The sequence below is a fragment of the Lemur catta genome, chromosome 2, assembly GCF_020740605.2.
Source record: "Lemur catta isolate mLemCat1 chromosome 2, mLemCat1.pri, whole genome shotgun sequence".
Taxonomy (NCBI): domain Eukaryota; kingdom Metazoa; phylum Chordata; class Mammalia; order Primates; family Lemuridae; genus Lemur; species Lemur catta.
In genome coordinates this window covers 92,165,708-92,184,101 of record NC_059129.1, presented here as the reverse complement: position 1 = coordinate 92,184,101, position 18,394 = coordinate 92,165,708, and the positions used below count along the sequence as shown (strand labels likewise).

The following is an 18,394-nucleotide window of genomic DNA, read 5'->3' as shown; positions in this document are numbered from 1 at the left end:
GGTACTGTTTATGCTTACGACACGGGCCCAGTGTACAGTAGGAGGGTGAGTTAGGCGGGCTGGGATTGTCGCCAGGAAGCCCCTCTATCGTATGCTGGGTATGGGCCTGTGGGTTTCATGCAGGACACAGTGGCAGAGCCTCCTTTCACGCATGGCATGGGAAGATTGTAGGCTTGCTTAACTCTGAGAATGGAAGAAGTGTGAGAATTAGATTTACATGAGAATTCTGTATATTATACAACATTTTGGATAAGATCTAGTTCATGTGTGCTTGCTCAGTTATACCCTATCCATTTACAGTTGAAGAGGAAGAAAATATTTGAAATCCCAAATGACCAGTATGACAACTTTAGATATTTTATCAAAGATGCATACATTTCCTTGTGAGAGTCTGTACAGAGATGATCTCACCTCTGAGTGCCTTTAACCTCAAGGACAAAGATCTTGCATCTTAACTCACGATATTACCCACATGATATTCTGGTAGCAGATAAAACTAGAGACTGACTAGTTTCATGTTCAGCCCATAATCATCTCCCCCTTTCTCACTTTCATCCATTACCTCATACCCCCACACTTGCTATTAAATTTGAATGATGAGTTCCTGGAAATAGAAGCCCTAACTGAATACAAGCAGTACAAGGCGCTTTGTAGCATTACCTCTTTAGAAATCAGATGTCACAATCAGGTGATTGTTCTGTTGTTCTTTTAGAAATTCCCGAGTTATGATGTCCGTCTCCCTATAATTTCTTTATAAGTATCATGCCAAAGAGTGCAACCAAGCCTTAACTGTGGTCTTTACTCTCAATCATTTTTTGTGTTTGTTAAGTTCAGGACTATAGCTTGTTGGTCATAGGTTAAACTAACCCCCCTAAACACGGAATAAATGGCAGAAATAGAGACCAAATAAATATATTCAACTTAGGATAAGGCAGTAGAGCACCCATTTGCTGAGATGTTTGCTACAGTATGTTTTGCTAATAATGCTGATGCTTATGGGTAAAGCTTGCTCATTGTTGGTCTGCCCATACTTACTTTTAATAAATGAGAGCATAATACAGCACTCAAGCACTGGCAAAATGTATATAGAGAGATATCTTTCTCTATATATAGGTGATATATCTCCGTATATACCTAGCATGTTGTGATGAGTAGTTACTGTATTTGTACAAAGTCACACATGCACGTGCTCACCAGGTTGGGTTTTTTAATGAAAATGTTTCAAAGACAACCAGTATTGTAACATTAACCCTGTGCAGCTATGCAAGATATTTAAATGTATAAATGTATTAGGCAATGCTTATAAGCTCTTGGTTATTTGTTTACAAACTATTAGGAAGATATATGTTGGGGATATTAGTTGGTTTTGTCTCACTTCTCTCTACTTTAAAGAATTGTTACTATGGCTCTAACTTTTGAGGCGGCTTGCCTTTCCATCACCTAGTCCCCATCAATACTCTAGTTACATTTTTTACCATTCTCCTCCTTGACCTTTCATCCTCTAGTGATACAACATTGTTTGTGATTCCTTTCACACACCATGAAATTCCATGTCATTATGCTTTACTTATATTATTTCAACTTCCTGAAACTCTCTGTATTATTTTTCAATTAAGTAATACAAATTCCATAACTGACAATGGTGTATCTCCTCCAAGAAGCCTTTGTTGGACCCATGGTTCCTTTTTTTGTGTATTATAATACTCTTTGTATACCTTTGAGCACTTAACTGAATATTCTTTGAGAGCAAGGACAGTATTTGATAGCACCTAATACAGTGCCTCATGTAATCATTAGACATTGACATGGTCATTAAAATGAGCTGAACTACTTGGCAGAAAGATTGTGGAGTTTGAGTGTACCCTGGACTCTAGGTCCAGATTTCGAAAAAATTTTCTGGATATTGTTACTTAAATTTTCTGTTTGCAAATCAAGTTATGTTCTCCTTCTCTAGTAAACTGTTCTTCCTACCTTTCAGTTTCCTTTCCTCCAAATTTGACAATAACATAGGCTGCTCCTTATTCTCCCTCACAAAACGCCAAATAATTACCGTTGGCTTTCTTTTTTCCTTCGTGAAGTAACTCAAATTGCACATTAGCTCTTATGTAGGTGTTTACAGAAGCTTCCTAATTGGTCTCTTTTGTCTCTAATCAGTTTTTACTCAACTCATTCTGTTTGCCATTACCAGATTAATCTTCCTAAAGCACCATTTTCATTATATCGTTCCTCAGTTGAAAATCCTTCAGTGGCTCCTTACTACCTCCAGAATGAAGTCTTAATTTAAAAAAAAAAAAAAAAAAAAAAAAACAGCAGGATCTGCCTTATCCATTTTTTGTATCTCTAGCATCAGATACAGTGACTGACATTGAGTAACTTTGCCTTCCAATGCGGCTTTAAAAATTGTCCATTATAGTCAGAGTGGTTGCTTTTTTTTTTAATCCTCCAAACACCTTGCTACTTTATATATTCCATTTAAGATGTAAATTATATTATGCTTGAGGCCAGGAGTTCGAGACCAGCATGAGCATGAGTGAGACCTCATTTCTACAAAAAAAAATTAGCTGGGCATGGTGGTATGCACCTGTAGTTCCAGCTACTGGGGAGGCTGAAGCAGGAGAATCGTTTGAGCCCAGGGTTGTGAGATTGCAGTGAGCTGTGATAATGCCACTGCACTCTAGCCCAGGCAAAAGAGTGAGACCCTATCTCCAAAAAACAAAAACAAAAACAAAAAAAAACTATATATTAGGTCATTAAATATGAAATGTCTGATTTTAAATCAGAAGTGTAGTTTATTATATCTCAAACAAGAAGCAGTACAATTAATCAAAGTATGTGCCTAAACTAGTGACACAGCTTTGCCATCTTAACGGTAGCTTGTTTATGCCAGCAGCAAAGAAGCCTGGAGAGTGAATGGAGATGAAATTTCAAAAGGTGTTTTCCATAGCTTTTTGAGAATTGAATATTTTTTCTTGCAAGAAGTGGTCCAAAGCCTAGAAGAAGTGGTAGTTAGTTGGTGCAAAGTCTGGTGAATACAGTGGATGACAGAGAGTTTCCAAGTCCAGCCTCTATAGTTTGAGCAGTGTTGTTTGTGCAACATGTGGTTAAGCATTGTCTTGCAGGAGGATTGGCTTGTCTGCATTGACCAGTCTCAGCTGTTTAATCACAGCATCCTCATCACTTTGTCCAGTTGGTTGCAGTAGACATCAGCTGTGATCAATTGACCAGGTTTCATGTAGTTGTAGGTAATACTAGTGCTGGACCACCAAACAGACACCATTAGCTTTTTTTGATGAATATTATGTTTTGGACTGTGTTTCGGCATGTCATCTTTATCCAACCATTGTGCTGAACACTTGCCATTGTCAAAAAGAATCCATTTTTCATCATACGTTACAACATGGTGCAGAAATGGTTCGCCTTTATGTCATGACAGCAAAGAAAGGCAAGCTTCAAGACGATTTATCTTCTGATGCTGGTTTAATTCATGCGGAACCCATCTATCTGGCTTCTTTACCTTGCTGATTTATTTCAAATGGTCCAAAATTGTGGGAATAGTAACATCAAACCTTGCTGCTAATTCATGCATTGGTTGAGATGGATTCACTTCCACTACAGGTTTCCACTCAGCATTATCCACCTTGGTTGTAGGTCACCCACATGGATCGTTTTCAAGATTAAAATCACCAGAATGGGAACTTCTCAAACCATCACTGTACTGTGTGTTCATTAGCCACATCCTTCCCAAACACTTCGTTGATATTTTGAGCTGCCTGCGCTGCATTGGTTCCCACAAAAGAGCTCATATTTGACAATAACAAATTTTTGACTTATCCATGGTTTCAGAAAAATTGCTCTAAAAAAAATTTGAAAGATAATAGCAAGCCAAAATATTCATTTGACATGTTACAATATATACAGATACACACACACACACACACACACACACACACACATATACACAAGATTAATAAAGTATAAGGGGAATTACTGAGAATGATCACTTTTTATTGGCATATTTTCATACCAGTGGTAGCCACTGCTTTTTTAACAGGGGCAGTCAACCTCATTTTAAGCACTTCACCAGTGACATTGCATAAAACCATAAGATGACATTATTATAGACATAATTGGTTTGCTAGGTTCATCACTGGATTCCTGATTTCCTGATTCGTTCTTTTTTCCCAGTCTTGCAAATTAACTCAGTTGTGAACCATAGGAAAATTTTAAATTAATCACACGTCATTGACCTTTGGAATCCCTATCGAATATTCTACCAACCCCAGAAGTATTAAACTTTTAATGTGTATGCATCTGATGTACCACCTGGGATTGGCTGCTATACTACTTTGTAACTGCTTTTATTAAGAACTTAGCATATGAATGAATGAATTCAGCAATATGACATTTGAAACATCTATTATTTATTTAGTTAGTAAAATGGTATTTGAGGCAGCTGTAGCATAGTGATTATGAGTTGGGGTATTGAAGGTAGACTGACTGCTTAGGTTCAAATCCTGGCTGTGCTGTTTGCTAATAGCATGAACCAGGCAAATTACTCATCTTCTCTGTACTTAGTTAGATTCCTTGTCTATAAAATGAAAACAATAATAGATTAAATTAATAATGGTCAAATACCTAGAATAGGCCTGGCATATGTATTTTTAATAAGCAATCTTTAATTCTCTGGCCAACAATAATAGTTGCTTCATTTATTGAATATGTTTTATTTAAGTACAACAGATAAGGAAATGGCCATCTAACTGATAATTGGCAGAATAGGATTTTTACTGTCTGTCTGCAAAGCCTGTGTCTTTCTAGTGATGTTTTGACATGGGTATTAGGATTTATAAGTAGTAGTACATATTTTCTTACCTTATACTCTACAAAGTGTTTTCACCTAAGTGATGTGATTTGATACTGTAGCAGCTCCATGGAGGAGGATAGTGAGGCATTATTCTCATTTTACAAATGAAAAACTGAGTCTGAGAAGTTTGCCAGAGTCACAAGCTGGTCTTCTCTCCTAGACCAGGGTTCATTTGCATAATTCTTCTTACATCTTGAGCCCTTTTGTTCCTTAATAATGCATAATATATGTGACTTTAAGCATCATTGCCAGTGCTATGCTTTTTATCTGTTACAGATCCTTGATCATGAAAACAGTCAGCAAACTCCTTGCCTTGATATCCAATATTCATTCATTTGTCTACCACCCACTCACCCCCTCCTCCATGCGTGTACACGCAGATGTACTGAGGCATCTATTACAGGGAGGCACTGCAAAGTATGCCTGGACTGCTGCCACCTGCCAGCCTGGTTTCTGGCTTATCACTGCACCCTGAGAACTTGTACATGCACAAGATTGAAGGTCAGGGCTGAAGCTACCAGTGTCTCATAGTGAAGCCTTGTAGAAATCTATTCCTTGAGGCTTTTTTTTGTTTGTTTTTATTTTTTCTCATTTTTTGGAGATACAGTTGTATTAGGTGATTTTTAGGCTACCTTCCAGCTTTTGAATCTTGGGTTTTTATATTTTTAAATATAAAGGTTGAAGCATAACTTATTAGAAATATTAAACGTACAACTGTGAATACTAGGAAGGTAATATATAGGATGTCATACCTTATAATGATCAGTTAGTAGAGAAACAAGGTTATGCCAAAATGAGAAGTAAAACTTATATGCAGTAGTTCAGTAAGTGTTCCCAGAATCTGCCTAAGTTATTAGGCAGGAGTAGCAACTCAGAAATCAGGCTGGCAGGAAAAGATTTCAGTGCCTCTCGTGTGATAGATGCCTAAATACATTTTGTATCATATGTCTTTGAGGGTAGGGTGTCTATGTAGAAGTAGGGTGGTGGGGACGAGATGAATAAGTGGATATATGAAATCAAGGCAAGAAATAGTAGGCAGATAAAAACAGGAAAAAAAATTTTGGAACGTGGGGCAAAAGAACTGTCAAATGGAGAAATCAGGAAAGTGCTTGAACATAACGAGGAAAGCCAAAGGAGGCATGATAATGATAACTGAGCTAAAAGGGAAGCATAAGAACACCTGGATAACTGGGTATGTACAACTGTGGGTGTTTACATAGTGTAATCAATGATAAGCTTCTAAACATTTTTGAAAACATCATTATTATTATTTATTTTTTTTGAGACAGAGTGTGACTCTGTTACCCAGACTAGAGTGAGTGCCGTGGCGTGAGCCTAGCTCACAGCAACCTCAAACTCCTGGGCTCAAGCGATCCTCCTGCCTCAGCCTCCCGAGTAGCTGGGACTACAGGCATGCGCCACCATGCCTGGCTAATTTTTTCTATATATATATATTTTAGCTGTCCATATAATTTCTTTCTATTTTTCGTAGAGACGGGGTCTTGCTCTTGCTCAAGCTGGTCTCGAACTCCTGAGCTCAAACAATCCGCCCGCCTCAGCCTCCCAGAGTGCTAGGATTACAGGCGTGAGCCACTGCTCCCAGCCTGAAAACATTATTCCATTTGCTCTTCATAATAACTATGTTAGGTCCAACAATTGATTGTTCCTATTCTTGACTCTTAAGAAAACAGGAATTGGAAAGTTACTCATTTTTCCAAGGTCACATAGCTCTGAGTAGCTTTGCCAATACCCAGCTGAGTTACCCAGCACAATCACTCTTTCTGTCTCAATTTCCTCATGTATAAGACGAATAATAATGGTGTCCACCTCATAAGATGAGAAGTAATGCTTATAAACATTTACTTAGCATGGTGCTAGGCTCATAGTAAGTACCAGTAAATGCTGGATATTGCTATTATTTCTACTGAGAGCTGTAATTTGAATAACTTGATATTCACCAAATTTAATTTCTACTATACCATATTGCATCTTTTATAATGTAAGTGGGCAAGTTATGCCTGTATATTTCCACATGTGTGTATTTCTAAAATGATTTTAACCCATGTGAAATCTGTCCTTAAACTAAACAATTGCCAAGTGTTAGGAGATTCTGTGTGTCTTGTGTTGTATCTTGTAGTTTTTGACCAGAAATCACATTTGACCTTTTATGCAACAAATATCCTTTCACATTCTTCTACTGTTTGTTGAAGAACGTAGACAATGTCTCATAAAATAGCTATGACATCTATAACTATATTATATTCCTTATAATATTTCATGTATGTTTTATGTTTTCTTTTATATTCTTACCTCTAATGACAGAGCTTCTTTTATTTTCTTAGTTTTATTTTTAAGGATGGGTCTCACTCTTTTGCCCAGGCTGGAGTGCAGTGGCGTGATCATAGCTTATGTAACCTCCATTTCCTGTGCTGAAGTGAGCCCCACCTCAGCCTCCAGTGTACACAACCACTTCTGATTAATTTTCCTCTATTTTTTTGTAGAGACAGGGTCTTGTTATGTTGCTCAGGCTGGTCATGAACTCCTGGCCTCAAGTGATTCTCCTGCCTCAGCCTCCCAAAATGCTGAGATTACAGGTGTGAGCTACTGTACCCAGCCCCTCGGAGTTTCTTTTAATATTTGCATTTTTGTAAATGTACCTTCAGTAGATATGCAGTGGACATACCAATATAATAAATTTATTTTTCAATAGTCTTTGTATAGTTAGTTTTCTGGTTCAGAAAATGTGACTTAAAAAATTACCTGTGACTGCAAGGGGGTATTCCTAACTATTTGGCTATAGTGCAGAAATTTGGTTCTTCCCTCAGACTCCCGTTATAGTATACCCTTGGTATTCTCTGCATTTGTCACTCTCTGATTTCTTCATATTTAGAGAAATTATTATAAAGTCTTAAACAACTTTGTTCAGTGTTAAAATAGCAGATAATCATTCTTCTTAACTAGACTGATATAACTTGAACATTCAAATCATCAAACAGAAAGCATTCTGCATATTCTCAGGATATATAGCTTCTTTTCAAATCCAAAATGCTAAATGGATGTACATTTCCAAAACAAGTCTGGTTTGGGGTTGGTGTCTTACACTTAATTGGAACTTGTCTTTGCTGTGTTAACTCTACCTTAGAGGATATAATTTCTAGCTTTTAAATTTTTACCTAATGGTTTCTTGTTGTTTTATTTTTTGTATTGTACCTAATGGATTCAGAGCTCTGAATCATATCCTCACAGTAACTCCTGCTTATACTCCTGGTACCTCAACATTGTATTTTGGAGAGGTTAAAGGTGGTTCAGATTTGTTGGCTTTTCTCATTATTGTCATGAGTATATTTTTTTCTGATACTCCTTCTTGTTGTCTTTCCTAATATAAAATTCTAATGTCTCCCTTGCCTTTTCAAAAGACAGAAGTAGGAAGAGAAGAGAATTTATCAGTGTTTCATCATTTTAGAACTTGTGTGTGTCTCAGTGTGTAAGGGAGAACTTTGGGTTTCAGAGTCAGATTTAGGTTCAGATTACAGGGCCAGTGCTTTCTAGTCATGAGACCTTTGGGCATATTGTTTAACTTTCCTGCTATCAGCTTCATCATCTAGAAAGAGGATTAATGATGCTCATCTCATAGAATTGTTCAGATTTTTAATTAAAAGAATTTCTAGCACATAGGGGATGATCAGAATTGTTACTTCTTCCTAGGGAATTCCTTTTAGTTAGTGAATAAAATGGCTTATTTAGAAATAGTGAGCAAAATCCATCCTACCCAAGTACAATAAGTTATTTATTATCCTTTGAAACCAATACATCTTGAAAAAGTTATAAAGCGTAGTGAGAATGGTAGTATTATTTTATTTGAACTCCAGTATGTAGAAATGTACTCATGAACTTTGATATGTTGATATAGGCAGTCGAGTTAGTTGCCAAGTGGATTTTAGTGGTTTGTTATTTATCTCATTCTAAGCTAAAAGGACTTGAAATGGTTCTGTAGCCACTAGGTCAAGTTGGAAGCATCTCAGGCAGGTTTTTACACTGATAGGACATAGCAGATATTTGGTTAATTTTTATGAGAATTGCTTGATATACTCCCCAGCCATTTGTACACTTTTTTCCCCAGTACTTCAAGTAGTATTGAGTAGTGCCCCTGTAATTATCCAGGAATTCCAACATAAAGGGGTACAAGGTCCTAATGTTATATAATTTATACTTAGAATTTTTACTCACTGTGTGTAGATAAGTGAAATGTTCTGAGATGTGGTCTTGCAACCAGTTTGATATTTTTGTGGAATTGCTTTAGGTACATATACTAGTTTTGTGCTTTGTGTAGTTCTTTCAGGTGTCCAGTTCCCCTGGATAAACTAATTTGAAAAATCATCAAGAATATTGGAACTTAATATAATAGTTCTTTATTTTTTTAAGTACTAATTATTTTTCTTAGTGGAATACTATTTCTATTGAAGGAAATCCGCCTCATTTCCATTTGTTATTTTTTACTACTTTCTGTATAATTGGAAAAAGCAAATGTAAGTATGGTATCTGTGCATTTCTGTCTACTCTCAGTTGATCTGGCAATAACATAAACAGAAACAGGAATAACAGCATGGTTGTACACTTAGTTCTAAATAATCATTATTAATAATTGCTAGGTACGTTGCATAAATGCCTTCTATTTCAGATCGCTAAGAAAATCTCTTAGTATTTCCCTCTCTTACTTTGGTAACCTCAATTTCCTTCAGCTATATTTCTGTTAAAGTCTAGAGATATCTAAATTTTCAACTGAATTAAGCAGCAAAGGTTAGTAAATGATGAATCTAAATTTGAGGCAGTATTGAATTATGTTTTATTGTTTTATAAAGAGTAACTTTAATATTTATTATTTTCCTACTATGTGAAAATGATTATGAATTTTTTTGGACTAAGGTACTAAGATTGTGTCCAGCACAGTTTTTTGTACTAGCACAAGGCCTCTGTCTTTTCTAAATAAGAAAAGTATTTAAATTTTAAACTACTGCACATAAGCCAGATATATGTACCTTCCACTTGGTACATCCATGTCCTAAAGCCCTCAGGAGAAAATGGTTTAAAAAATTGTTTTCATGTCTAGACTGTAAGTAAAATCACTTGTCATATGTGAGTTGCAAAATGCAGACCTTCATTCTGAAGCTGCCTGTTTCTCATTTGGATCTGACATATTAAAAAGCATATAATTAATGGTTGACATTAGTAATTAACATTAACTTTATGGTGCTTAATATGCCATCATTCATCCATCAAATAACCAGAAATGCATAATGTCTTGGCATAAAGGTTTTAATTATATAAAATGGTCCTTCAGTTTTCATATGGTATAAATGAAAAAAACCCAAAATGTATTTTAAAAAGAATTTTATAAGCATTTGTTGAATGTTAGCTTGTATTTTTATTTCTTTTTAGGAGTATGCATCAACAATTGTGTCAGGAACTTCAAAGGGACGGTGTCGACCTAATTGTACAGTCTTCATTATCGGCTAAAGAGCGCCACCTTGCTGCAGTAGCTAGTGCACTATGGAGACATTTCTTTTCATTTTTGAAGAGTCAGAGAATGTCACAGGCAGTGCCTCTCTCACAACTTGCGGATACAGCTGCAGGTCAGCGTTAATTGTTGATTTGCTAATTACTTTCTTTTTTTGCAGACTCTGTCAGTATTTTCTTCTGTAAACTCTTGCTTTACTATAGTGTAACAAGCATTTTGACAACCAGAAAGAGGAAACAAATTACATATTTTTAAATTGGAATCCTTTGGCTTGTTTATTATTAAAAATTAAATGATTATTTGCTAAAAATAAAAGATAATTTTCAATATTAAAATTTTGAATGTACGTAAATGTTTGTGTACATAAGATTTGGAAAGTAAATTAGCATTTGATCGTGTCTCATTCAAGTAGTTTATTTTCAAATTGTATAAGCAGATATCTAGGTATAAGATGAAGTTAATTTGCATAAAGAGCAAAAGAATGTAAAATGAATACCACTTCAACACCAAGAGGATGAGATCACAATGATATTAAATATGTAGAATGTTACTGTTCTGACTTCTACTAGATTCTATTTTAGGTTGTAATTTTTACTTAATTTTATTATTAGCCTAAGGTCTAGGGGACTCTGGAACACATGATATTATAGGCAAGAATTTGAATATATGTGCATATATGCAGTTTTCTAAGGAGAGGCCATTTTCTTTCTCAAAGGGATATTTTCCCAAAATATATTAAGAAGCACTGGGATAGACAGGAATGAATATGGTGACTACATGTATTTAAATGAGGTTTTAATGTATTTGAAATAATGCTTTTAAAAGCCTAAAATCTAAACCAGTGTTTATTTTACCCTGGTGTAAGTGAGGAAAGCTGAACTGAAAGTACTAGTAAAAGACTAAATGACATAAATTTGAAAACATATTGAATTCTGATAGCACTTCTATAATTAAAACTTTACAATGAAAGATTAAAGAATTGTGACAGGACAATGATTTTCTAGCTACTTAATATCTAGGAAAATAAATATTGATATTCAATCAGTTTAACCAAAGCAATCATTAATAGCCAATATGGCTTATCTTTCTTACATTCATCATCCCAACTGCAAGTCAGTCAACAAAAGTAACATCACATCATTTTAGTCACTGCTGTCTTAGGTGCTGAAAATAAATGATATATAAATATGAGGCAAAATGAGTGGGCTTTGGGTGTGATTTGAAATAAAGACTTGATAGTTTAGGAAAGAATGATTTTCTTCATTTAAAAAAAGTCACTAAATACCCACTTTTATAGGCTTTGAGGATATACCAGTAAAAAAGAGGACAAGAATACCTTTTGTCATAGAGCTTATAGCCTGGTTGGGGAGACCAAAAAATAAAGAAATAAAATGTATAATGTATTAGATGGTGATAAATGCCATGGGGAAAAAAATGAAAATATAATAGAGGATGGGAATGGGGAAGGCCAGAGGCAGATTGTGATTTTAAATGGATTGGTCAGGAAGATCTGAGTAAGTAACATTTGAGCAAAAGAGATGAGAGACCACACTATGCTGAAGTCCAGAGGCAAGAGCATGTCTAGGGTGTTTGAGAAATTACAGGGAAGCAGTAAAGGTCCATGTGGAATAAGAAAAAGAAAGAAGTCAGAGATGTAGTCACAAGGTAATGGAGAGCTAGTATATGTTCTGCCTTGATCGTAAAAACTTTTGCTTTTACTCTGAAATTGGAAGGTATTGGAAAGTTTTGAGTAGAGGAATGATATTATCCCTCTGGTTGCTAGGTGGAGACTAGACTTATAGGGGGCAAGAGGAGAAGCAGGGCGGCCAATTAGAAAACTATTACAAAAACCCAGAAATGAGCAGTTTGGGCTAGAGTGGTTACAGGAGCAGTGGTGAGAAGTGGTCATATTTCCCATCTGAAGGTAAAGAAAGTATTTTGAAGGTAGAGTTGACAGAATTTGCCAAGTGGATAAGATATGGTGACCAAAATAGATAAAGCGGAGAGCTGTAGCCATTTGCTGAGATGAGGAACATTGTGGCAAGAGCAGATTGGATGAAGGAAGATGAAGATTTTTACTTTGAACTTACTGTTTTAGATGTCCATCAGAATCCAAGTAACTGTGTTAAGTAGGCACTTGGATAATGAGCCTAGGGTTCAGAGAAGAGGTCCTAGCTGGAGATTTAAATTTGGTAACTATCCATGTATAAATAGTCTTTGAAGCCATGAAACTGGATGAAATCTCCAATTGGTAAGTGTAGGTGATAAGAGAAGTTTGAGAACTGGGCCCGAGGGTAGTCCTATGTTCAGATTTGCAGGGTAAGGAGAAACAAGAAAGGAGACTGAAAAGGAGTACGGATGAGGTTAAGAGGAAAACCAAGAAAGTGTGGTGCCCTGCCTGGTATCCAAGGAAGGGGAAATGAACAACAGCTCAAGTGCTGCTGGGGGGTCAAGCGAGATGAGGTCTGAGAATTGTTAACAAGAGTGAAGGCACTGGTGACCTGGAAGAGCATTTTACATGTAGTGGAGAGGCAAAGGCCTGACTGAAGAGGATTCAAGAGAAAATGTGAAAAGAGGAATTGCAGGCTGCAAATGTAGATAAATCTTGTTTAATATTGCTGTTTAAGAGAAGCAGAAAAATGGGGATATGAACTTGAGAGGTTAAAGGGGAGTTTTTCTTTTTAAATAACGTGAGAAATTTCAGTATATTTATAATGCTGACAGGAACGTTCCAGAATGAAAGAAGGTTTGATGGTATAAGAAAGTCACTTTTGTTTTAGTACCAAGAGAAGATGGGATCCTATAGAGGACTTGGCCTCAGTTCATCTGTAGTAGCAGAAGAGAAGGCAGAGTAAATGGGTCCAGATGGAGGCAGCTGGGTCAGTGTAGTAGGAGCTTGTGGTAGTTCTCTTCTGATGTTTCTCATTTCTCTGTGAAGTAGTAAGGCCATTATCTGAAAGTGAGGAAGGGGGAGATGGTGCTGGTCGTTAATGAAGAGTAAAGAGAAGGTATGCGAGAGTCCTCTAAGAGAATAGAAGACTGAATGGACTAAGGAAATGTAGTAGGAATGCTGGCCAGTTCTAAGAGCCTACTTGAGGTTTGTAGTCATAAATTTGAAGTGTTATCAGTCAGCATAGTTGTTCTCCAGTTATCTATACTGGTGCAGGTAGAGGTACATGTGGGGAAAAGGCTAAGAGTTAGAATTAAACAGGTGATGTTTTTTCTAGGCAAGTATCCAAATCAAGAAAGAAGTAAGGGAATTTGTGGTATAAACAGATTTATAATACTGGAAGAAAGATCATAAAGGATTATGAAGGAGTGCTGTTGGAGAAAATGATAGTAGTGAGCTACAAGGAATAAGAGGTGAACTAGGAAACTGTAGGTGAATGCAACAAGGAGAGTTAGTGGCTGTTAAAATCAGGTGAGACAAGATTCAAAGCTAGGATTTTCAGGGAGGAAGAACGGAGAATAGTCTAGAACCAGCAATGTGAACCAAGAAATAAACTTACCCTATCTATAGGTCAAGTGGTATGAGGGGAATGGAAGAATAAACAGCCATCATTTGGGAGAGTTCATAGCAGGCAGTGCTTAATGGACAATTTATTGACAAATTAATATAGTACAAATTGAGTTGATGGATTCCCAGGAAATCACACTTAATAAAGTATATTTCTTTAGCTGGGTTAACTAAGGAATTCTAGTTCTTAGACTGTGAGTTCCGAAGGAAGTGGGTTGTCATTGATTGTAGGAGATCACTGTTTGATAGAAGAGAATGTCCAATGTCTAAGGTGAAAGTGAATTATTCACCTGTGGCAGGTGGCAAGTAAATTAGTTTAATTGGAAAAGAGTTGGATGCTACAAATATCTTTTTAATGGGTCTTTTAATGATAGAGGCACATTAGCAGAAACCTCAGGCTTAGAATTTGGGATACGAGGAAGCCATTATAGATCCATGATGATAATGTTAATATAGATTCTTCTAGACCCTTCCTTGGAGATCTAGATGATGCTACAGAAATTTCTTTGACAACATGAATTTAGTTCCATTTTAGCTTTTTGTTTGTTCTACACTTTTAAATAAGACATTTTATTATTTGGTACTTTTTAAAATCACTATGTAATTTTAAGGGAAGAGAGAGTTTTAACAAATTTCTCACATTAAGTTTCTCTCATTTTTAAATCTAGATTTTACTTTGCTGGCAATGGACATGCCAAGCACGGCTCCATCAGATCTTCAGCCTCAGCCAGTTATATCGATAATTCAACTTTTTGGTTGGGATGATATCATCTGGCCCCAAGTTGTAGCAAGATATTTAAGCCATTTCCTACAAAATAGGTATGTGTTTTTATTTCAATCATATACATTAATGCAAGTCCATTGTAGATCAATACCCTAGGAAGGTAAGAATTTTCACAAATGAAAACTGATCTTTTACCACTTATACTTTCACTTTGGCAGGTTTTTGTTTGCAGATAATATTGGCATTTTGACAGTAATAGTAGGAGAGTTGACTTATGTTTCCTGGCCTCCTTTTTTTTTTTTTTTTTTTAGAAAAAAAAGAGTGTTTTTGGTTAAGCCCTTTCAAAACTATTTTTGTAAGACTGCCTTATTACCACCCTGAATTCACCTTTCCACAATTACCCATTGTGAAAGAAATTATACAATTATTGCTGAATCTATAAAATACTGGTATATTATTGCAGTTTTAGATTTAATAATTTTCCTTTTTGCAGCTAGATTTTTAAGATTTGACTCTAAATTGTGAGATCATGAACAAGGTACTTGACCTGAAGAATGGCTTTCTTTTTTTTTTTTTTTTTTTTGAGACAGGGTCTCTGTCACTCAGGCTAGAGTGCAGTGGCATCATTATAGCTCACTGCAACCTCAAACTCCTCAACTTCAAGCAATCCTCCTGCCTTAGCCTCCCGAGTAGCTGGGACTACAGGTGTGTGCCACCACGCCTGACTAATTTTTCTGTTTTTTCTAGAGATGGGATCTCCCTTTGTTGCTCAGGCTGGTCTCTTACTCCTGGCCTCAAGTGATCCTCCCTCTTGAGCATCCCAAAGTGCTAGGATTACAGGCGTGAGCCACAGCTCCCAGCCAGTGATAGCTTTCTTATCTATCTATAAGTATCTCTTGCTGCCACATTACACAAGAGATCTGAGGAAGCTTGATAGAAAAAAATATAAGTAAAGTTACAATAGAAATAGTGTAGAATGATCAGGGAGATTTGAATAGGAACATCAGGATGGGAGAAAATAAAATAAATATATAGGCCTAAGAGGTCAATGTAGTTCTTGTCTAAGTTGCCAGTCAGTGGAAATGAAATGTAGTTGGTAGGTAAATCTTGTCCTAAGGAGGCTCATTAAGCAGTCATTAATCTTACATTTTCTTATTGGGCTTTTAGTTGTAAAGTAAGGAAGTTAACTTCAGTTGGATTATTTTTAGAATCCTTTCTAGCTTGATAATTCTGTAATAATAATGAACATTTATATTATTGAATAAACACTTTTGCTGAAATTTGAAATAATTTTCATTTTAAAAATATTATTGGTGTATTATTAACAGTTGAAGAAACTGAAATGCAAAACTGTTTAATAGCTTTGGGAAAGTTACACAGGTAATAAATGAGCAGTCTGTGTTACTATGTCTTGTGTACTCTTTTACGACAAGTTATATTCAAAGTATTTCAAAATAGCATTTTTAGAGTTGTGATTTATATGTATTTTTTAAATTTCTGACTTTACATAACACTTTCTATTTAGGTTAAGACCACCCCCATGCTTATACCCTGACTTGTAAATGAATTAGAAATCAGATGTAGCCAGGCCTTTGACTTCCTGGAAAGAATTTTTAAAAATTTTTGGCAGAATTTTTGGTAAATTTTTGGTTGTCTTGGAACTCTGTGCGAGGTGGTCTTTACTAATGACTGCCTGTGGAATGGGGGAGCAGGAAAGGGTGGGATGGGAATCGGGGTGTCTGGAGACCCACAGAGGAATATATTTTGTCTTTAGTTTTTTTTTTACCTATATGATCGTGATCACTTCTCTGTTTACTTACTCTAAAGGCTACTGTTTTTATTCTACTTGCCACTTCATTATTATCTGGCTTTGCTAGTTATAAGCCCCTTGCTTTTCCCATTTTAACCATATTTTTTCTTATTCTTTCCCTTGGGATAAGCCTACACTTATGCCATTAGTGGAAAAAGGAAATTTGAAAATTAGAACATTACAAATGAAAACAAGAATATTTAACATATCTTTTTGGGTATATCTGTAGTGTTCATTTTCAGCAATCATGTCTACATTAGTATGTTCATCTGAAAAATAAGTGAGGCCAAGGAGTTCGGGGGATGTTAGAATGTTTTTCATTATTTTTCTATACTCAGAAATATATTGTCATTTTTGTTTTGGGGTTTTTAAAAAATATTTGTCAACTTGTTTTTACAGCACATTATGTGAAGCACTTTCTCATTCAGGCTATGTATCTTTTCAAGCCTTAACTGTAAGATCATGGATCCGTTGTGTTTTGCAAATGTACATAAAAAACCTATCCGGGCCTGATGATTTGTTCATTGATAAGAATCTTGAACAGGCAGTTGGTAAGTGTTGTAGGCTTTCTTGGGGGGATTGTGGTATCTATGGAAAGCTTTTGCTGTTTAGATCATTTGTTATGTAAACTAATAGAAAATAAACAAAATATATTTGTAATTAGGTATAAATATAAGCAGATATTTATTTCATTTTACAGCCTGTTCCTTTTTTGATAATTTTCTATTATTGTATATGACAAATTTCTATGCTATAAAGATAAAAGAACTTGTTTGCTTGGAAGCCAAGAACAAAAACTTCCTCCTCAGGTGACAAGCTATTTTTTTTGTTTTTTTACCCTGCAGAAACTAATCACAAAAAAAGGTGGAAATCTGAAGTAAATAACCAGATATCACACTGCAAATGCCCTAAAAAAAAAAAATCCAATTATGAATAATTCTCTCCTATTTTATATTAGACATTTTGCCTTTCTTCTGCTTTACTATTAGTCACTGAGTGATACATGCAATTTTTTTTAAGTATCCCATATAGTTCTGTTGTCTGTAGGACATGCCTTTTCCTAAAGCTATTGTTTATAGCCACTTGTTAATTTCATGAAGGTTGGCCTGAAAAAATGTTCCAAATTTACTTTGATATCTTATTACATCAGTTGGCTTTAACTGAATAACTTTTTAGGGTAGGATGTTTATACTAAGAGAAACTTAATTCAAAGTCTTTAATTTCATGGAAATTTAAACTTTAAAATAAAACATGTCGTAAATGAAGAGTGCTACATTCCTTTCTCTCATGTATATACAATTTTATATTTTATTATATGAGTTTATGTAACAAATATAAATATTATTTTATTTTAACAGAAAAAGAGTACATGGAACAGTTGACTGAACTGACAAGGTTACTATTTAAACTCCCAGAAGTAAAGAGTATTTTCTCAAAGGCTCAAATTGAATATTTACCCATCCCAGAAGACCCTAAAAAAGCGCTTGTTCGCTTCCTTGAGGTAATTTTTATTTATTAGTATAATTGTCCAGATCAATATAATTATTTTTCAGAAAAACCAGAAGTATTTTTAAGGTTTTCCTGTAAAATGAATTCTTATAAATTGAATTATATTATTGGTTACCTGCTATTATAAACTTCTGGAGGAAGAAAAATGTGAATCCAAGGAGTAGAAAAATTCACACTTAAGAACAGCAGAAAAATTACATTTAATGAAGAATAATAAAACTAAAGAATACTACATAAAAGCTTTAATCCACGGCTAACTTAAATTACAGGAATATCTTATTGCTGAAATTGCTGGACACAACATTCTTCAGATACCTGGGAATTACATTTCCTTGCAAAGGATCCATAATAGTTCCAGTCTAATATTTACCAGTCTGTAGCAAACAGTGTAAGCATAACCACCATCTACTTCATATGATAGTATGGCTGGGGCATTAAAATCCAATCCATTTGTT

At 35.4% G+C, this 18,394-nt stretch overlaps 1 protein-coding gene across 1 annotated transcript in view; it reads left to right on the top strand.

Moving 5' to 3' along the window:
* Window positions 1-18,394, top strand: part of MMS22L (MMS22 like, DNA repair protein) — a 126,610-nt gene that overhangs the window by 79,407 nt on the left and 28,809 nt on the right. Inside the window, exons 15-18 of the mRNA XM_045544052.1 lie at window positions 10,301-10,494; window positions 14,565-14,715; window positions 16,830-16,981; window positions 17,789-17,931. Of these exons, the coding sequence (XP_045400008.1) occupies window positions 10,301-10,494; window positions 14,565-14,715; window positions 16,830-16,981; window positions 17,789-17,931 (640 nt within the window). The remainder of the gene's footprint in view (window positions 1-10,300; window positions 10,495-14,564; window positions 14,716-16,829; window positions 16,982-17,788; window positions 17,932-18,394) is intronic.